A 22,675-nucleotide genomic window follows, 5' to 3' on the forward strand; every position below is an offset into this window, starting at 1 on the left:
GTTTTTTTTTGCAGGTGCAAACTACATAGTGAAAGGTCAGTTCACCACAGCCAATGAAAAATGGTTGTAGTGTGTGTAGATCTCTTGTATCCAAACTATTTCACAGTTTTGGAGAATTCCGGGGAGAGTTCCCAGAAATGGGAAATCATTTCTGGGAACTACATGCACTTATAACAAGCTATTACAAGTTGGGGGTTTTGCTCACACAGATTTAGAAACTCCAGTTTAATGTGTAGAAGATGAGAAAATGCAGGTCAGTCCCTTCAGGAGCAGGAGATGTTCCTCATGACACCTGCACTGTTTCCCTCTCTCACTGGTCCCCTCCAGCACACCCTGCCAGGGCAGTCACAGTAAAAATCATCCTTAGAGAGACTTAAGTGACAAATCCAGCTGCAGCAGCACTCTGAGGAGCCAGCTCTAGAGCCTGGCCATTGCACTGACAACTCCTCCTCTGGCACCCGAGGCTGTCACTGAAGCAGCAGACAACGCAAACCAAGAAATTCAATATTTGGCTCCTGTGGATCACCAACTCCCATCTGCTGACGCTCAAATTAAAGAGCCAAGCAAAGAGCAAGGGGTGTTGCTTTGTTTAATTAACAGCACTTCAATCAAGTCCAGGATCTAAACATTCCCCTGGGGAGGTACAGCATTGTTCACACTTAACTGCAAGCACTGGGAGGGTTATCTGCACTTCTCCAACACTGAGCATTTGGGGTTTCATTCTTCATCTTCCAGACAGCTCTGCTGGAGAGTTTGCTAAGTGGAACAATTGGGAGTGCATGCATTGCTGGAGTGATGGACATTTGGAGGATAAGAGGAAGTGAGTTCAGCACCATTTGTTTAATTAAGAGTACATTAGGTCATATCTTGCTAAAAGCAGACCATACATCACTGTAGGATAGAATACAGAATTTGTTAAAATCGATTTTGTTTCTGATCATATACCACAAGGTACATTCATAAAATAACAACGAAAGGTATTAATTGCCAGATGTGTACTTTAATTAAACCTTTTTTAATGATACTCAGTACAATGTATCCGCTACTTTGCTAAAATTCACAACAAAAGCAGGTTTCATGTTTAAAAATACTTCTCATAATAAATTCATAAATAGATGAAGGTAAAGTATAAAAAATTACTGTAGTATGCAAGCTTGCTCCCTTGTCTCCTCATATTCCAAATCATTTAGTCAGTATTGAGATAAGAAAGTTTAAAAGCAAAACAGTTACTGATGATTAGAAATGTACAGCCTGCATCTCTCGAAGAAACCTTGAAAAGCAACAGATTTGTCCTAGAAAATGCAGAACCATTTTAACACTGTTATCACCCAAACCCCTCAAATAATTTTGGAATGCAGTGAATGAATTCAATATGAATTAGAGATTTTTTCCTTCCCCCCCAGAGGTGTGTGTGAGCCAGACTGGCTGGGATGCTCCCTGCTCTGCACCTGTGGGGTTTTTACCTGGCAGATCTCAGCGAGTGAGGCACAGGAGAGGGAAAATCTGCCCATCAGAAATCTGAAACAGAAATCTTTAAAAACAGTTACAAAGAACTAAATTCACCTTCTGCTCAGTACCAGCCTGGATCTGTTTTCTGTCTGGCAGGCAGGACAGGGTCTGGTGTCCCCCAGTGGCTTCCCCTGTTTTGGGAATGGTTTTTGTGTCTCACATCATTCCAACACAACTCTGTGGGGAATCCCTGACACTGCACCACCAAACCCTATCAGCAAAGTTATTCTCCTCATCAATATTATCACTCTCCTAAGAAAGCATTTATTTTGTCAAGTATCAAACTACTTTTCACACTTTATCTATTTTAATATCATTTATAAAGGGAAAAATCTTACTTATGCACAGCATTGAACTAGGAAATGAACATGAAAAATGCAGAATAATCAAGATGCTCTGCCTTTCACATTAATGATTTTTTTTTCTCTGATAATTATTTTCCTTTAGTGCAAAACCACTTCCCCACAAGTTTTGTGCTTTATTTGCAAAGGTACCGAGATGCTTTTGAAGACATTGGGAGGCATCTGCCTGCAGCTTTCTGTCTGTGTCAATTTAGCTCCTGGCTCACTTTTAAAAAATGTCTTCAAGTTTTCAGGACAAGTTTGCATGCCATGTCCAAAGGACATGCTCCCAAACCCTTGTTTTCACATATGGCAGCCCAGGCACCCAAAAGGAGCAGAAATTCCACTTCTGGTGAAGTTCTTGGAAATCTATCAGCATTAGCTAACAGAAGAGCTATTAGTGGTTTTAGCTGGGCTTAATTTGGATTTTTTCCCCCTGAAAACCTGCTTGCCAGTATAGTGAGAGTAAGAAAATCATCAGGACTTCTCCTCTGCTCTTCAGTATTCTCATTTTTCTCAAATTTTGTTTTGCAAAGCAAACACTAGCAGATTTCTGGGCTGACATTTGGTTTTATATTGATGTAATTATAAATATTTGTACAAGTTCCATCCATGATGATGGACTGGATGAGAAACTGGAGATAAAATGAGCTTAAAATCAATACAAAGGGTAACAAAGGCTCCTGGGAACCACATTCTGCTGATGATTTCATTTCAGTATCTGCCTCTGCATTCCACTCCCAAGTGCTACAAGGCAGAGATCAATGTCCCCTCCTGTGCTTTTGTAATATTTTTGCACACTTTGGTACTGCCAAAAAGAAATGATAAATGCTAATGCAAATTCATGATCAGCCAAGGGGATCTGCTCAAAAGCAATTACTGCACCATAGCCTTGTTAATGTTCAACTGGCAGTAAACAGATTTCCTGGCAAATGTTTATGCTGTGAACCCTGAACAAGCACTACTGAATTATTCACTTGATGTCCATCAGTGCCCATTTATACCCTGAGAGGTGAAACTCAGCTTTTTACCCATAAATCTCAGGTTTATTGCTCCTCACTCTCTCCACCCAGGTAGCATTTTGGTTTCAATAGGATTAATGGAGTTAAACCAACCTAATTCCTAAAGCCTGAATTCCATAGCTGGGTGAGGGTCCCAGGTTTGATAAAACCTTCAGCAGAGCAGTGAAAAGCTCCACATTTTCTGTGTATTTCTGGTCAAGGAGCTCCCAGCCTAGTGGGCAGTGAACAAAGGAAGGGTTTGGTAATCAAAAGAAACTTTCACTACTCACAGCCCAAGCACCACCAGCTGCTAATCTAAAAAATAAACCAGGTCTTTGGGTTTCTTCTGAAAAAAAAAAAAAATTAAAAATAAACCAAGTCTTCTATTTCTTTTGTTCAGTTAGGAGGGCATGCAAACTTGTACTCCACTTGTTACAAGAGAGAAGAGCCAAGAGTTAAAACACAAATCTGATTTAAAGCCATGGTTTTAGTTTTCTGCAGGAAACTGCAAACTAATTGGAATTGGTGCCTTCATTTAAAGTACAGCAAACAAATCTCTGCTGCTGTATTGCACATTTTCTGACTGAACCAGACTGACCTGCAGACAGAGCCTCACCCTTCAAGCCTAGTTTAAGAGAAAAATCCAGGCAAATTGTAATGAAAAGTGTAGTGCCTGGTCTAATTCTACTTATTCACTAAACAAACCTCAAAAAGAAGAAAATGGATCAATAATTCCTCAGTTCTTCATCTACTGTAAAATCACAATCACTCACTGGCTGTACTGGAAGTGGGGTTTATGTTCATTTTGCTTCTTGTTCCAGTTTTAAGATGAGTTAAGCTATGTAAACTATGGATTTCAGTCTGAGAAATAGCAATACTGTTTCTCAAATGCAAATGGGTTTTTCTCAGCAGTGAATAATTTGGCACTGATGCTGCAGGAAGTGGGGCTGAGCTCATCTGGGGCTCCCTGCTCCAGCAGAACTGCAGGACCACGCCCTACAGGTACAAACTGCAACGGGTCATGACAGAAAATCAAATGTCTGCAAACATTCTGTGCCTGAAGGGCCCCAGCAGCAGGAAAAGCAGCCACCAGCACTCAGTTATAAACTGGACTGACTTCACAGTTTCTCCTGAGAGCAGAACATAGGGAATACACCAACAGCTCCAGGGTTTGGAAAATTCCCATTTTCATTCCCACTGCCAATTTCAAATTCCCAACTGCCTAACTGGGCATTTACTGCCTACTATCTTTGGAAGCAGGAATATCCTGAAAACCATCCAAAACCACTACCAAGTACTGCAGCTCAGCCTGCCCTTCTGCAGAAAATACCAGAATTGTGAAAACTATACTAGTTGAAAAATTTAAGGCCTTTTCATTCTCACAGCTATAAAATTTAAAAACTAACCCCCTAAATAGAAGCAAACAGGCTACAAAGCATACATTACTCCTCAGTTATCTACCTCACAGTTTAAAAAACCAGAAAGAGCAGAGATTGGTTCAATATTTGCTACAGGAAGATGAATAGGATTAAAATTGGTATCCATTAGCCCTTTCCTAAATCTTCCTAAATTTCATGACACTGGATATGTTGGATGACTGAACTGGTGCAGCTCTCATAGCAAAACAATTAAAAGTCTCCTTTTTGACCTGGATTTTTCAAAGAGACAAGGCATTCCCTTCAAATGGGGCTTCTTGATAATGACTCCTTCCAATTACCAGGATTGCAAAATTCCCTTGCCACACCTGAACACCTCTGCTTTACCTGCAGAATTTAAAATATTGCTGCTCCTGCTCTCTTTGCAAATCCACCTCTGTAAGGTGCCTGAGAGTGTCCCTGCAGAGGAATCCATCAGTACCTCAGCTACATCTACAAGGGATCTACAGAGCTGCAGCTGAAAGAGCTGCATTATGAAATCTCTTTTACTTTGTGTAGACTTCTGATCCACTATGAAGTATTTTTCCTTCTGAGTGTTCTAAAGAAATGAAAAGCAACTGGTAACTTGTGATAGGGAGAGGGGAACATTTGGGTACAAAGCTGGGAGGGAATCACTCAAAAGACACTGGTCTCTCACGGCCAAGCAGCTGCACTCATGCAGTTCTCAGCTATTCTGAGGTCTTCTTTCCCACTATATGCCCATGCAGGATTTAAAGAGATGGTTTAAAAAACAAAACCAATAAAAAATTCATATCCACTTATGCCACTGATGCACTCTGGTAATGTAACACCAAATGCCTGACACAAATGTGTTTGACATCAGGCACATGGCAGGAGATCCTGGCTACAGCCAGCTCAAGCTTTCTCCAGCTCCTGTTTCCAGGGGTGCAGGGCTTGAGCTGTGGAATGAAATGGTGAGACCTGAGGGCAAAATCTCAGAGATGCTTCCACCTGGAAAGAGGAGCTACCACTGTGCAAACAACAGGCAAATGAAATGCATCTTCCCTCTCCTCAAGGCTGCTTTAAATCACCACCCTGGCCCAGGGACAGTGCTCAGGCTGGTTTTGCTTTCTGTTAAAACTTCAAATGGTAACAAAACCTGAGAGGAGCTCCCCCACCTGGGCCTGCTCCAACAGCAACTAGCAATCCCTATACCCTAGGACAGGTGACTGCTATTTGGTCCTGTAATCAAAATCTTGGCTCTTCTGGCCCTTGAAATACCATTATCACTGACACTGCCTGGTCACTGCTGGAGTGCTGGGCATTTGAAGAGATCCTGTCAAGACTGCCTGCTCCAAAAGTGACCTCCTTTGCCACCAGTGCCATGCTAAATGCTCAGACCTTTGGGTTTGCATCAGTCTCTTCCCCAACCAAATGTGTTCCCACCTCAAAACACCAAGTTCAAAGGAGTTTCCTCCATTTTTGTAACTCGTATGAAGGTTACAGAAAATAAAAGCGTGGGGACAAATGTTGAGTAGGTTTTTCAGAGGGTTTGACTTTTAGGACCACCTCTCCAAAGTCCCTTTTTAAAAATAAGACACTAAAGCAAACAGGATTGTGTCTAACTTCTACAAAATTGCTGGTTTCACAGGAGGAGGAGGAGGAGGAGGAGAATATGGCTACCATGCTACTCAGCATTAGGGTGAAGCACCATCTAAACTCCAGTAAAGTTAGGGATATCAGCTAGCTCTTATCAGCAACCACACCCCCAGCCTTCCACAACGTCTTTGCTGTCAAGCTTGATGCTGTCAGTGTTCTTCTCACTGAACATGGGCCCTCCATGCCTCATCATCAGCTCTGTGGCCATCTTCACAAAGGCCTCCTCCACGTTGCTGGAGTCCTTTGCTGAGGTCTCTATGGCACAGATGATGTTGTCATAGTGTTCAGCCAGGCTCTGAGCTTCTTCCAGCTGAACCTCTCTAAGGTCACTTAGGTCAGACTTGTTTCCTGGAAGGAAAGGGAACAACACAGGGATTTGTATCTGCTTGTTTGTGTCACAGGAAGGGCTTGGCAGGAGGGTCTTGGGTTGCCCAAGGAAGCTGAAGAATTTCCATTCTGCAGATTTTCAAAATGTGACTGAAAAGGCCCTGACCAGCCTGACTGGCTTTGCTGTGAGCAGGAGCCTGGACTGGATAACCTCCCCAGCCCTTTCCAACCTGTATTTCTGTGTTACCCATAAAGAACAGGAAAAGTAACTGAAGAGTGGTGCCTGTAGACCCTAACAGAAGGGAACAGGCTAGAAATTGAAGTTAAAACCATTGTGTGAAAACAGCAGCTGTTTGCTGATTCCCAGGGACATCCAGAATGGTACTGCTCTTGTGTTAGCAGCTCTGCGGGCCCTAAGAGCCACATCTGAGTCCAAAACTCAGCCCAAAACATTTGGGCTGGAAAGCAGAACTTCTAGCACAGAACTGACAAACTCTGATTGCCCCAAAGTCCTTTCAAAATTCCCTGTCTGCTCAAGTGGGTGTGTGCTCCAACTCACCAAAACACATGGGAAGGGAAGGGAAGGGAAGGGAAGGGAAGGGAAGGGAAGGGAAGGGAAGGGAAGGGAAGGGAAGGGAAGGGAAGGGAAGGGAAGGGAAGGGAAGGGAAGGGAAGGGAAGGGAAGGGAAGGGAAGGGAAGGGAAGGGAAGGGAAGGGAACTCCACAGGAGCTGTGCTTCAGAACTGGGAAATCCTGGGCATCTCAGTTCTCCATTAAATGAGATGCAAAGGGCTCAAAGCTGTCTACTCCTTAACAGAAGTCAACCAAAACACCTCTGCTGCAGTGAATCAGCTCCTCTGGTGCAATTTCCAGCTGGTTTATTGCACACACCTTAACTCCACGCAGAACCCAAACCTGAGGCCACACTGCAGAAGCAGTGGCATTCCCAACTCACCGATGAGCAGCTGCACGATGTTGGAGCCAGCATACTTCCTGACATCCTCGATCCAGCGAGGGATGGACAGGAAGGAGCCCCTCTTGCTGATGTCGTAGGCCAGGATGGCCCCGTTGGCGCTGCGGTAATAACTCTGCGTGATGGTCCGGAAGCGCTCCTGGCCCGCCGTGTCCCAGATCTGCAGCTGGGGGACACAGCAGGTCAGACACAGGGACACACAGGGGCACACAGGGGCACCCTGAACCTCTCCTGGCCCACCGTGTCCCAGATCTGCAGCTGGGGGACACAGCAGGTCAGACACAGGGACACACAGGGGCACACAGGGGCACCCTGAACTGCTCCTGGCCCGCCGTGTCCCAGATCTGCAGCTGGGGGACACAGCAGGGTCAGACACAGCACACAGGGACAGACAGGGACACACAGGGAGAGACAGGGACAACCTGAACCTCTCCTGGCCCACTGTGTCCCAGATCTGCAGCTGAGGAGACACAGCAGGGTCAGACATGACATACAGGGACACACAGGGACACAGAGCACACAGGGACACACAGTGACACACAGGTACACAGAGTGACACCCTGAACTACTCCTGGCCCACTGTGTCCCAGATCTGCAGCTGAGGAGACACAGCAGGGTCACACACAACACACAGGGACAGACAGGGACACACAGGGACACCCTGAACCTCTCCTGGCCCACCATGTTCCAGATCTGCAGCTGGGGGACACAACAGGGTCACACACAGCACATAGGGACACACAGGGACACACAGAGCACACAGGGACACAGCAGGGTCACACAGAGCACACAGGGACACAGCAGGGTCACACACAGGGACACATGTCACTGTCATATTTTATGAAAAATCCCTTTGCCAGGATTTTTCTCCTGAGAAGCTGAGAAGGCTCAGAAAAGAAATGTGAATAATAATTATCTGATTGTTTGGAACGTGGTTTGGAGGTTGCTCACCAACAGGTGCATCTCTGATTGGTTCCATGGGAATTGTTTTTAATTAATGACCAATCCCAGCCCAGCTGTGTCAGGACTCTGGTCAGTCAGGGGTTTTTATTAGCATTCTTTGCCAGCCTTCTGATGTCTCCTTTCTCTTTCTTTAGTGTAGTTTTAGTATGTATTTTTCATATAATACAATACAATATAATATAATAATATATAATATATCAGCTTTCTAAGAAATATGGAGTCAGATTCATCTCTCACCTTGTCCTGGGGACCCTCACAACACCACAATATTTGATAACCACACACACAGGGACACACAGGGACACATGGGGAACTCAGGACAACTGACCACTGTGATTAAGCAGAAGCCATTTACTGTTTGCATTATGCACTAACCCTGCTGCACACACTGATCACACATTTCCCATCAGTGCCTTTGCCTGTCCATGTGTTCTGCATGCACCTCTCAGAAGATGGGATTGGTCACAGCCCAGGTGGCTCACAGCTCTCTGCTCTTTCTTGTGGTCTTGGAATTCAGTTTCTTAGCTGCTTATTTATTATTTTAGCACAGTCTATGTCCTAGTAACCTTGATGAATTCCAGAGGGCCCTGAGAAAATTCTGGTAAGAACAGTTACAAGGGGGATGGCTGGTGCACACTGCAGTCTGAGTGGTTCAGATTCACTGCTACAGTGACACACAGTGACACACAGTGACACACAGCAGCTGCTCTCCTGCCAGAGGGAGAGGACTTGATCCAAGAGCCTTGATCCAAATCTCCTGTCTAAGCAATGCATTCTAGCCCTGTGTGTATCTAGCCTGTTGTACATGATCTAAGGATGAGAACATATGCTTGAGAACTTTGATACAGACATGTATAAAATAACTACATATATATATATATAATAACTACATATATATATGCATATATATAACTATATATATATATAGTTATATATATATATACATATATATAATCTATGCTGAGAACTTGTCTGCTCAGAGTTTGCACCTGCATCAGTTGGCACCCTGGTTTCCTGCCAGCAAGCTCCTCCTGTGGCAGATTTTGGAACTCTCTGGTGTGCCCAGCCCTTTGTCACCCTTGGCAGCAGAACAGGGTGCCAGCCTCAGCCAAGGTCACCTGCTGTGTCACTGACACTGCAGGTGGGTTTTGGCCACCACACCATCTGTGGCTCTGCCAGCTGTGCAGGGCAGGAACAAAGGGAGCAGGATGTGGTCACATAATCTGAGAGCACTGAGGCTGCTTTAGAAGGAAATATCAGACAATGAAAAGAATACAGATAAAAGAGTGTGTAAACGAAATGCCAGGAGGCCTGGGTCTCAATGAAGCCAGTGAAGGATCTGTCAGTCTCATCACCTGTCCTTTTCTGGGTGGTAAAACACACATTACAAGTGGGCAGGAAGAAGAAATGCTTGGTTAAATATTTTTGCCTCATCCCAGCAGTATAAGAACTCTGAGTTTGGTATCAGAGTTGGAGTTCCCAGTACGAGATGTTCCAGAGGAAGAAACCAAATAATTCAGAGTGGACAAACACATGCTGCTCGTAGGGAAGTTCTTCATAAATCCTGTTGGTTTATAGGTTGTCTGATGTCCTGGAACATGATGGCTTATATTCCAGGATCTTCTAATCTAAAGTAACTGTGGATGTCCTCATCCTCAGTATAAATCTCTAATCCTTTCTGAATCTTCCAAAGCTCTTGGTTTCAATATTAAGTCACACTGAAATGAAAGAGCTTCCTGCTATGAATTTATGTTCTGCTGCACTTTCACTTCTCTATCCCCAACTGATAAATGGGAGGCCACTGCTTGTCTTTTTGTGCCATTCCTTGTATTCTGCATCTCCACTGAATCAGGACATCAGCAAATACTACTGGGGTTTTGAATCCTCCCATAGCATGGACCTTTTATTTATGGTTCCCCCTCTCTCTGAACCTCCTTATTCTGAAGTGTTGTCAGCAACTTTAACACAATGTGCCAGTGCTATTTTATACCAAATAATATGGAAGCATTTTTCCTTTTATTTCTTTGCACAGTAGTGTTTTCTTAGCATCTTCTGACTGTGCTGCATTTTTGAGCACTAAATTTCCCTTTGGAAGAAGCTGTGCTGATAAGATCTCATTTCCTGTGCTAAGCAAGCACTCAGATCCAGCTGATATATGTACATCTGAGAGGGAATCAATCCCAGCAAAAAGGAATTCTCAGAGCAGGGGAAGGACTGTAATGGACTCAGAAAACCACGAAGCAATGGTTATTAATGAAACAGATAATGGCTCAGAGCAGTCAGCAGCAATTAGCAGGGACCAGGAAACTGGGAGCAGGTTTAGGTGATCTCTGCACTCAGGTCTCCCACAGCCCTTTGTGTTTGTTAAATCTCAGCACCTGATTAGGTCAAGTGCTAGAAAGGGCTAATGATGATTACCCAACTCTTGGGAGGGATTCTGTGCACACAAATTGGAAACACTTGAATTAAGAAATGAAATTGTTTTGGCTTACACTTTTCCTGTGGTGTAAATAAAAGTGCAGAGTGATTGAGCTAAGAACAACCCTCTCTCCAGTCTGGAAGCTTGAAAACCTTGTCTGGGCACATCGTTTGTAATTTGAATAATGTCTTCTAGCATTTAGAATACACACTATAGACACAGCAAGGAGGTATTATGAACCAGCTCACTTAATGTAAAGCAAGTTGTATTTCTAAAGGAAAAATACAGCTACTTTGTGTGACAGCATCTTTAGAAAATTCTAAGAAAAAATATTTTCATGTAACATTAATCAGTCTGATACATGGTTAAAAATATAATTTAAGTAATTACAAAAATACCAGTTCTGATCCTAAGTAAACACTATTTTCTCCAGCATGTCTACAAAGATAAATTTCACAGAATTCTACTGAAAAAGAACCATGACAACTATTAAAAAATACCAATCACAACTATAACTTTAACCAGATCGTGCACAGTAAAAGTTTTATATAGTACTTCTGTTAAAGGATATTTACAAGCACATAACTCTTGATAAAAAATAACAATTGAAAACTCTTTGGATGAAAAAAAAAAGTAGTCATAGTATTTCTCATTCCTAAGTCCCTCAGTTTAAGTTAAAAGTTAAATACCAAAAGAACTGTACTAGCCACAGGTTACCAAAAAAGATATGCTCATGTATTCTTTTGTATTGTACAAGTGTATGATATATGTTGTAAATGACATAATTATTATTAATTTTGAATATGATTCATTAAAATAAATATTTCTTTTAATAAATTTAATGAATAAATTTTATTATTTTAAAAATAAATAATTAATACTACTAATAAATAATGTTTAATTATTACTTAATAATAACACTTAATATTTAATTACTTATTTCCTTGATTTAAGTGCTTCAGCTTTGTCAATAACATGATGGCAGCCACGTCTGTCACTCAGTAACCTTTTAAAGCTGTTCCTGATTTTGTAATTACTTGGCAACTCCTTTGGTGTAAGAAAGAGAGAAGCTGGGATTGCTGGAGAATTGTGCTGAATTCATTAGAACACCTGTGAAATCAGAGATTGGTGGCAGGGGGACCACTGGTAGGAACAGAAGAGAACAGGGAATAAATAAATACTCCTTGTTCAGAAGGAATATGGCAGAATAAAGGAGCCACCTTTGTCATTGTTTCACTAATTGTTTCACCACCGAATACTCAATTACTCACAAATGTTAATTGTTTCACTACTGGATGCTCATTTACTCACTAAAGCTGGTTATTTTGATCTCCTCTCAGCTTGGAACCTTTTGGACAGTCACACTCCTCAAGGTGGCACATAAAGGACAGCGAGAGACCCCAGAAAAATCTGGGACAAGGAGTGTTTCAGCTGGAGGTAAGAGGAAAACAGAAGGTGGAAACATTCATGGAGGTTCCCTGGGAGATCATTCTGGGATGTCTGCTCAGGCTTACAGGCAGCAGAGGGACAGAGAAAATGCTGAAGGTGGTGAGTGGCAGGTTGGCCAAAGAGCACAGTAAATGACCATTATCAAACGGGCCAGTGTGGCTGTTCTTGCATTGATCAACATATTCTTTATCAAAGGTTAATGCTTAACAGATGGCCCCAAGACACAGTAAATAATTTCTCCCTCCCTTACTTCCTACATAATTTATTAAGTACTTTTCTGATTCTTCTAAAGTACCACAGTTCAGGTGTGCTTTTGCATAAATAATGACAGACTAAGTGCATCCTCCAGCTGACACCTTCCGTTGCAAAAATAAAAATTAAAATGTCATTTTTGCAGCAAAATTCCATAAAATTTCCCAGCAGTGAAACTGGATCTAAAGACTGTGCTAAATGACTCTTAACCAACTGTGTCTGAGTCCTGTCATCTCAAAGGGCAAACAGTAACATACATTCCTGTAGGCTGGCAAATCACAACACTTGCTCCTAAAAACATTTACTGAAACAGCCTTGCAACTTAATCCAGGCAGTTTCTGCCAAAAGTAACATCTCTGTGGCAGGGTATTTCAATTTAAAGTGATATCCATAGGGCAGGCAGGATAAACTGCCCCATTCAAATGTTTCCCTGCACAATTTTCAGAGAATGAGGAATCCCTCTTTTTTGGGAATGTAGTATTCCCATTTGCTGCAGGTTCTGAGTGTGAAAGGAGTTGACAGAGAGGTACATTTTCCTCTGGATATCAAAGAATATTGCTTCCAACAGCTCTGCTTTTATCTGTGCAGCAAAGTCATTAAATTCCCAGTCAGGAGACGGGACCCTTAACAAGACACAATTCTGTATTAGTGGCAATTTGGCCAGATCATGACACAAAATATATTTTGGGCCATTCTGAAAGGGATGCAGTTCACAGCCATGAGGCCTGAATCAAAGCCAATAATCTTGATAACATATGGGCTGAAAAAGCCTGTAAATGAAAAAGTGCAATGCTACTTCTTCACTTAAATACCTCTTCAAATAAAGAAGTTCTTGTTGTAAAAGGAATGTGTTTTCAACTGTTCTTCTCTCCTGCTACTTTCTGAAAGTTATACTGAGGGAGAAAAACTGTGGCATAGAGGAAAAACACTTTATGTAAAACACTATGACATGACAGCATAAAGTAGGCATTAAAGGCAATTAATTAGCTCACAGGAGGTAATTCATCAAAAGAAAAAGATTTTTGTTATTATTAACCATGATTTATGGACTTGGACTTAGGAATGTCCTTGCCTATCATTATGTAAAATCTTGGTTCCAGCATTTTATAAATATCTTTTCTTACAGTGGCATAACAGTTATAAAACATTTTTGTTGTGTTTGCCAGATTTTTTTCTATCACTCAAAGAACAAGTAATTATTTTATCAATAGGACTTTAATCACTATGCATTAAGTGATTAATACCACTTTTGAGTGATTAACGAGAGCAACTTTTAGGCTCTACAGTCTGCACTCTAGGATTCAGAGAAATCTGCTGTTAGAGAAAGCAGTGTGCCACAATTTCAAACAGCATGTACTAGAACATTTCTGTAAATGAAGACAGCCTGCAGACATTTCACAAAGCTGATCTCTTTCTATGTGAAGTTTAGTCAGCTCCAGCAGTGTGTGGAACTCCACGTGAGGCACTTGAAAGAACACAGCTGCAAGGTGCAAGGAAAGCCTCAAGTTTCATAAATAATTTAAAAAAAAAGTTATTTGCAGCACCTTAACCTTCAGTATTCCAACAGGCATCTTTTCCCTTATCAAAAAAACCAAAACCAACAACCAAACAAACAAAAAACAACAAAAAAACCCCAAAATAAACAGCACATCAAAAGAAAGTGAGACCTAAAATCCTTGGGTTCCAAATGTTTCAGAAATGTTATGTAACTGTGACGGGAACATCTGAAGTTTGAAACAGAAAGGGGCACATTTAACCTTAAATTGCTTGCTTCAATCTCAAAATAAGTGTTGGGTTGCAGTGCTTCCCTTAGCCAGATTAAAAATGAAGTTCAGGCCACTGGGGAGGTGGGACAAGTTTTTGTAGACACTTTGTTTTGAAGGGATTTCTAGAGATGAGCCTGTAAAACATTACAAAACCAGGAATTATCTCATTCCTGCACTATTTGCTAAATAGAAAACAATACTGTCTTGAGCAGCATAAACCCCTAAGGAACTCAAAGCAGCAGACAATTACCTGGCCTGCTATTGTGAGGCAAGAAGTGCAAGCAGAGTGTGTAGGGGAGCTCCAAAAAGTGCAAGGAAATGCTTCCTTATTTCCTGTTTCCAAGAGCATGCTGAGCAAAGCTAACCCAGGTTAGATGGGCTGCTCTGAAATCTCAATCCAACTGGAAAAGTCCGATTTAAACTTCACACACACCCCACATCTTAACTGACCAAACAAAAAACCCCTCCAAGCAAATGCTTTCATTTTCAGGCTGTGTCCCTGACCCAGCAGCTGACAAAAGTATCTGTAAGGTCAATCAGCAAGTGTTGGATTAATTTCCCCAAAGTAATACTTAAAATACTCTTCTTCAATATCTGCATTCCTCATTGTTTTCTAAGTGGAAGTACAGACCAGCCCAAACAAAAAGAAAGCTTCAAGACCTTGAACTTTCTGCCTTGTTTTCTGTAAAACACTGAGAAATAACTCGGGTTTTGTTACAGCCAGGCTACTAATCCTGGAATACCCAGGCGTAAGCAGTGACAATATGAAAATGCACACCTGGGAAGTCTGGCTGGTTTCCTGGGGCACTCCTGCAGTCCCTGGCGCCAGGAACAGACACATTTGTCACTCTCGGTGTGCCCGGCATTTAAACAGAGGCAGGTTTCCACCTTAAAGGAGAAGTGCGGGAGAGACACCGCCAGCTCCAACAGAAAACCTGAGTTTGCTCTTCAGCTCCTCAGGCAGACGTGACAGGGAAAGGTGTGACACTAACAAGGAAATAAACACTGCCGCAGGGTATGGCTAGGCAACTGCCAACCCCTCTCTTTTCCTTAAAAATGCCAGCCTTCATTTCTGTTTTCTGCCACTTTCTCACCTTAATACTCGCCAAAGTTAATTTACAAGAAAAAACTAACAGAGGACTTTGACACCTACTTTGGCAAACAAGGCCAAAACTTAACCACATCACTGTATTTGTGTACCACCAAAAGCTTTGCAATTCCATCATCTTCCTCCAGGCAGTGGAGGACTGAATTAAATGCTTTTAAGTTTAACTGGGGGTAAGGATAGCTGCAGAACCCCATCCTGGAGGGGCTGGTGAAGGGACTGATCCCTGTTTAAAGCATCTACTATAAACCCTACATGCTTTAAACATTTTCTCCCCACTGTTCACTTGCATTTCCTGTGCTCAGAGGGTGAGAAATCTGTGCCACTGAGAATCTGAGGACAGATCCATGGGGTACATGTCCTGGGCTCTTTCTAACCTTAACAACCCAGCTGATTTCCTCCAGCATAAGGGAAAAAAAAAAAAAAAAGCAAAAAAAAAAAAAAAAAAAGCCGATGTCAAATTTAGAGTTTATTGCTTCTATGAAGAAGAACCGTGAAACCGGCACTTCCTGTGACACCCTGTAAACAGTGTCTTAAGATAATAGCATGCCTAATTTAAGAACCTTCTCTCAATCTGCCAGTTGCACATCCCTTTCTGGAAACACGGCAGCCCAGCTGAGCTTTCTTCTGCCTTGTAAACACACCGGAAAGGAGCCTGAGCAGGGAGAGCTGCAGCTGGGGCTGCCGGGCCGAGCCAGGGCTTACCCGGGCTCAGGGCGGAACCGGCCCGGCCCGGCCCGGCCCGGCCCTGGGCGCGCTCGGTGCCGCCCGGGTCCCTGCGGGCAGCGGGGGATGGCGGCCCGGGGCCCGGCCCGGAGCGAGCCCCGCGGGCCCAGCGCCCTCACCTTCACCCGCTTGCCCTGGATCTCCAGGCTCTTCATGGTGAAGTCCACGCCGATGGTGCTGCCCTGGCGCTCGGAGAAGGCCCCGGTCTTGAAGCGCTGCACCAGGCAGGTCTTGCCCACGCTGGCGTCCCCGATCAGCACCAGCTTGAAGAGGAAGTCGTAGCTCTCCTCGGGGTCGGGGCCGGCGCCCAGCGCGGCCACTCCGGGCATGGCGGGGCGCGCTGCGGCCGAGGGCAGCCGGCTCTGCGCAGCGCAGCGCCCGCCGCCAGCCCCGCGCCGGGACCGCCCCGCTCCGCCCGGCCCCGCGCCGGGACCGCCCCGCTCCGCCCGGCCCCGCGCCGGGACCGCCCCGCTCCGCCCGGCCCCGCGCCGGGACCGCCCCGCTCCGCCCGGCCCCGCGCCGGGACCGCCCCGCTCCGCCCGGCCCCGCGCCGGGACCGCCCCGCTCCGCCCGGCCCCGCGCCGGGACCGCCCCGCTCCGCCCGGCCCCGCGCCGGGACCGCCCCGCTCCGCCCGGCCCCGCGCCGGGACCGCCCCGCTGCGCCCGGCCCCGCGCCGGGACCGCCCCGCTCCGCCCCGCTCCGCCCGGCTCCGGGACCACGCCGGGACCGCCCCGCTCCGCCCGGATCCGCTCCGCCCGCGACCGCGCTGTGACGGCTCCGGGCAGGGATCGGTCACCGAGCGGGGATCGCTGCCCTGGCACACCCGGGCCGGCAGCACCGAGCCGGGCTCAGTCGCTGCCCCGGGCTCAGTCGCTGCCCTGGCACAGCCGTTCCGTTCGGGCCGCAGGTCCTCGGTGTGTGGCGGTGCCGGCCCCCGAGCCGAGCCGAGCCCGCACCCCGGGCCGTGTCCGCACCCTGGGCCGGGCCGTGTCGTGCCCGCACCCCGGGCCGAGCCGTGCCCGCACCCCGGGCCGTGCCCGCACCCCGAGCCGAGCCGTGCCCGCACCCCGGGCCGAGCCGTGTCGTGCCCGCACCCCGGGCCGTGCCGTGCCCGCACCCCGGGCCGAGCCGTGCCCGCACCCCGAGCCGAGCCGTGCCCGCACCCCGGGCCGAGCCGTGTCGTGCCCGCACCCCGGGCCGAGCCGTGCCCGCACCCCGGGCCGTGCCCGCACCCCGAGCCGAGCCGTGCCCGCACCCCGAGCCGAGCCGTGCCCGCACCCCGAGCCGAGCCCGCATCCCGGGCCGCGCCCGCACCCCGAGCCGAGCCGTGCCCGCACCCCGGGCCGGGCCGTGCGGGCCCACACGCGGTCCCGGTCCCGCGGTGCTGCCGAGCCCTCGGTCCCTGCCCGGGCGCAGGATCCGCACATGCCGTGTGGCCGCATCCTCGCCGCAGGGACACATTTTGTGTCGAGTTCTGCTGGTTTTGTGTATTCCTGTTACAGAAATAAACAGGTGCCGCTGCCCTCAGCCCCCAGGAAGCGCAGCTGGCTCGCCGGGCCGCTGCTCTCAGCTCTGCGCTGGGTGTGGTTTGTGTGCACAGCGCAGACCGAGGCTCAGGGCTATGGTTTCTCACCCTTGCGAGGTCCTGTGGGCTGAGAGACGGCTTTGGAGCTGTTAGCATCCAGCTCGGTGTCTGACATGTGCACACGGATGTGTGTGACCATTACACCACACACTGCTCCTGTGTTTTCAGATAAATATATCTCAAGAGTCTGGAATTACTTGTTTTAACTGCTCTCTGGGTTATCTGCAAAGAAAAGCGCTCTTTAAAAGGTACTCTCCTTGTATCAAGATGCTTATAAAATCAAGAAGCTTATAAAAATAAGATTTACTAATTAAATACATTGATAGAGCACATTTTGTAATTCTGTTCTTTCTACCAAAGACCAGCTAAATTTCATCCTTGTCGTTTCAGGTGACATTAAACTGTTTTGTGGCAAAGAGTGAGTTAAATTGTCCCATAGATAGTTGTGCGGGAGGAGAGCAACCTGATTATCTCTGAGCCAGCACAGCCAACCAGGCCAGCTTGGCTTGAATTGCCTCTGAACTCAAGCTATTTTTGGGTGGCTCCACAATTATTCCTTTTCAGGTCTGGATATATTTTTTGGTGATCCATGGTTGCATCCAGCCAAGAGCAAAAGTTTGAGTCCTCAGTCAGGGGGACCAAAGGCTTTCTGTTCCTGCAGCTCTGAATTAAGCAGGGCACTGCATCCTTGGATATTAACCAGTCAGGACAGAAAAGGTGTTAAAGAGATAATAAGACATCACTGTGTGTATGCTTTCATGCTAATTATATTTTCAGAGCTGAGAAAAACACTGAGGTTAGTTAGGAGGAAGCATTGCTAGAGATGTCAGTCTTTAATATTCATAATTCATTGTTTATTGTCCTGTCATTTTAATGGGAAACTAAAGCTGCTATTTCTGTGAAGATAATTTTAAAGCAGCTATTTCATTATCCTTGCTAGAGATCATTACAAACATTTTTCTATTAGCTGTTATTGTTGCTGCTTGTCATCACGAGCCTTTAACTGCTTTTAAAATAAAGGATTCCTCAAACAAAAGCCACAAATTGTCACATTATATTGTTGAGCTTATGTGAGGGATCTGAGATGAGCTCTCTCACATTGTGAAAGCTGTAAGTAGTGGTTTGAGTGTTAAAATATTTGGTTTTCTTTGATTAATCCCCAGACTCCATTGGAGTTAACACCTGTTTCATGCAAAGGTAAAACAGGAAAAACAAAATGGGTATGGAGTCAATTCCAGTTTGTATCTGGCTGTATTTGAGAGTGGTTCATCAAAGAGTAGAGTGCTACAAACACTCTGTAGCAGTCTCTGATCTAGTACTACTCTAGCAGTGCCTAGAAACAGTACTAAAACCTGGGAGAACCCCCCCAAAACCGGCCTTGGTCACATTTCCTGTTCTCTCTGTTCCACAGGGGAAGTGAAATTTCACCTCCACCCAAGCGAGCTGCAGAGCCCTGGGTGCAGGGAGGGCTGTTGGCAATTTCCACATTGGATCTGGGGGTAGGGCTGGGTTATGGTTCAAAGCAGCTGCTGGAGACTTGAAGTTTAAAAGGAAATTAATACAGTTCTGACCATCTAAGTAATCAACTACAGTGACCTCAGATGAAACAGAAAAAACACGAGGGAGATCCCAAATCTGTTCCCCACTCTCCTGCAGTGCTGGACAAGGAGCCGAGGGCAGGGGCTCCAAGAAAGCTCTGAAACTCTGTGAGGACACAGCGAATTTACTGAACTCTCTGCAGTAGCAGGCATTCATTCCCACTGGGGATGTAGAACAATCCCCCAAATTGCTCATGAAAACCAAGATGACTTGAGTTATGGCTTGGTGGGCACATTGTTCCAGGAGCAATTTTCCAGCAAATTTCAACATTTTGTATTTACAATGCAGGCATGATGTTTGATGTCTTAATGCTCCTTTTGTGGTACAGCCTTTCCCTGGTTAGATTTTGCTTAAGAGAATGTTTAAGCATCTGTAGTCCTTGATATAATTTTATGGCCTGCTGATTTTACAGCTGACTCAGCTGGAATGGGCTGAGTTCTTTCAGACAACAAAAGTAGTGATATATTGTAATTTATTTTTAAAAGGAGCTATTTGTTAAATATTTAAAGATCACCTTTTATAATATATATAATATATATAATATATAATATATATATAATATATATAATATATATAATATATATAATATATATAATATATAATGTATTGTATATAATATATAATATATAATATATAATATATAATATATAATATATAATATATATCATCTATAGTATATATAATATATAATAAATATAATATACGAGTATATAAAATAAATAAAATATAAAAATATATAAATAATAAATACATTTAAAAATGCAAAAACCTACTTATTTGGGGTTTTTTGTTTGGTTTTTTTTAAGTAATAAAACCATGTTCCCACACTCAGCATTACCTGACATAGCCCCATAGATTTGATGCATAAATTCTTGCTTGTGCACATTAAAACATACATGCTCTGTGACTCTTGAGTTTGTGAAAGCAAGCTGCTCTCGTACCAATCTTATAATATTTTTAATATTTTGAGCTTTCCTTCTTGAGGAGAGTACCTGAGTGTTTATGTTTACAGGAGAGACAACATTTTGTCTTCTCTGTGGGTGGGGTGTGGAGCTGTTAGCCCCCAAAGGGCTGCCATGAATGGATGGATGGCTGTTTTGAAGCCCATCACCAGTGAAGAGATATTCCTGCTGTCCAGGAATCCCTGCTGGCAGCCTCTCTTTGCCATGTTTGTGCCGTGTGTGAGCAGGAACTGGGAGAGCACATGGACAGAGATGCTCTTTAGGGGCAGGGTAGGAATTGGGTTTACTTGGGAAGTCCCACGTTGTTACAGTGGGGTTTTCCTTCTGTGCTCTCCTCCACCCTCAACCCTTTGTCCTCCCGAGCAGCAGTGTCCCAGCCCTTGGAGGACTCCTGGAACCTCAGAAAGTGATGTCACTTACACCTATTCTAGCAGAAATTTTCCCTCTGCCTGGTGTCCTTTTTCTGTAGTAGCACGGGTGGCAGCAGAACCATTGAGTTATAAGGAAATTACTGACAAATAAACAGGGATGAAAACTTCATCCAAAACTTCTCCAGCCAAGGATTTGTACTGAGTACTCCTTCTAAGCCTTGCTATGAGGAAAATTGAAAATGTCTCCCTCGTGGTGACTCCCAGCAGTGAAATAGTTTCTGTTCTGCAGCTGCTCAGCAAAGCGTGTGCGACTTTGTCACGTGTGATGTGCTCCTCACCCTGTGTGGGTGCTGCCTTTGTTATCAGCCAAGTTCCAGAACAAGCTGTGGAGAACAAAAAAAAATGTAATTGTATTCATGAAGTTTTCCAAGTTAGGCATTCGGAGTGTTAGAAACCATCAGCTATTTCCAGTTCCTTTCAGATGACTCAGCTGTGGAGACTGGCCCCTGTCGTTTGAAATGCTGGATTCACATACACAGCTTAATCATCTTCTGAATGAAGGAAGTGCAAATCCTCCTCTGCTTGGCTTCTGCAGGCTTTTATCACCCTTAGTCGCCCATCCTTTTCTCCTGGTCTGTCTCTGCAGAGGATGAAAGGCAGGGGTTTTATCTCACAGGGGTGAGGACACACACACCACACAGAGCCATGCCAATTACAGAACTGATTCTTAAACCCAGCTGGAAGTCAGTCTCAGACACCAAAGAGGGGCTGATGAGACCAAACCCTTTGGTTTATTTGGCCAATCCTCCCAGCCAGCCCCCTTGTTTTGGGTGTCTGTGCAGTTCCCTGAGCTCCTTGGGGACCTGCATCACCTTGGCTGGAGCTGCACCTTCAGGAGTGCAGGGTCAGGGAGTTTTTGGGTCCCTTTAGCAGCAATTGCACCCTCCAGGATTCCTGCCCGGTGTTTCCAGTGCACCCAGTCCCACAGAGCAGCAGGGTGCACATGAACTGGGGTTTACCAGCTGGCCTGAGGCTGCATGACCATGAAATACTGCACAAAGTGCTAAAGACTCACTAAAGAAACACCTGGAAATCTGCAGGGTCTGCTGGCTCTTCATTCTTTTTATCACACATCCAAAAATCTGGGCTTTCATTCTTCTCATGTCTGTTTGGGATCCTTGATGTTGTCACAATAGCTGGATTTTTTGATGGCAATTTTCCCTGGTACAGATTGCTGAGGGACCTCAAGTTGTTTTAATATATTTGGGCCTTTAAAAATTATGATGCTGCACATCAATTAGGTAGGGGAATGGTAGGGAAAAAGGCCCACAAAGGGATTTGATTTCATTACTTTGTTTTACCTAATATACTTTTTTCCTTTTTTGTTTTATCACTCTTTGATAGGATGAAGTCATAGTACAAAGTTATTAGTCTAATTTAAATTTACATTAAAGTTCATCATCACTTTAGGAGAACATAAGGAATAAAAGCTCAGTCAGGTGTCAATATAAATATTCAGCTGTGACTTTGGGAGTTGTAGTAGCAGAAAATTCCAGGTATGTCTAAAAATGATTAATCACAGTGAAGAAAACAAAGTCCAGAATTATAATAACTCCAGGCTTCTGCCCATCGAAAACAATTTGTGTCCTGCACCTTTTGACACTTCAGGACAGAAAACTTGTGTGGAAACTCTGGGAAGAGCTGGCAGTAATTAGCAGCTTGTTTGGAAATCCTCAGCCCATCCCTTGGACAGGGTGACAAATTTCAGAGAATTTCTGTCCCTGCGGAGTTCAGCAGCCACTAGGTGCCAATGTTGGTCCAGTTTCAGAGCAGTCGGACAAAGCAATGATGGCAGGCACGGGAGGTGCCTTTGCAACTCCCCTTAGGGGCTCTGAGATTTTGCTGTGCACAATTTGTGTCCTTTCATTGCCCCTTTCACAGAATTCACAGCATTCGGAGAATCACTGGGTTGGAAGAGACCTTCAAGGTCATTGAGTCCTACCCAGCCCCAACACCTCAGCTAAACCCTGGCACCCAGTGCCACATCCAGGCTGTGTTAAACACACCCAGGGATGGGGACTCCAGCACCTCCCTGGGCAGCCATTCCAGAACTTTATCACCCTTTCCATGAAAAACTTTTTCCTAATACCAACCTATATTTCCCTTGGCATGGCTTGAGACTGTGTGCTCTGGTTGTGTCAGTGCTGCCTGGAGAAAAAGCCTGTGGGAACCCAGGAAATTCCTCTGGCTGCCCTGGAGGACTCAAGACCCTGTCAGGGGGCTCAGAGACC

General features: G+C 45.1%; 1 protein-coding gene across 1 annotated transcript; it reads right to left on the reverse strand.

The window, feature by feature from the left end:
* Nucleotides 1–575: 575 nt before the first annotated feature.
* Nucleotides 576–16,195, reverse strand: RAB43 (RAB43, member RAS oncogene family). The gene is made up of 3 exons (XM_066557817.1): nt 15,986–16,195; nt 7,169–7,352; nt 576–6,234 (listed from the first exon to the last, which is right to left on the reverse strand). Exons 1-3 carry the CDS (start codon nt 16,193–16,195, stop codon nt 5,981–5,983), a joined length of 648 nt encoding a protein of 215 aa, XP_066413914.1. The 3' UTR covers nt 576–5,980.
* Between the last annotated feature and the right edge of the window lie 6,480 nt (nt 16,196–22,675).

Source organism: Molothrus aeneus, chromosome 12, assembly GCF_037042795.1.
Source record: "Molothrus aeneus isolate 106 chromosome 12, BPBGC_Maene_1.0, whole genome shotgun sequence".
Lineage (NCBI taxonomy): Eukaryota > Metazoa > Chordata > Aves > Passeriformes > Icteridae > Molothrus > Molothrus aeneus.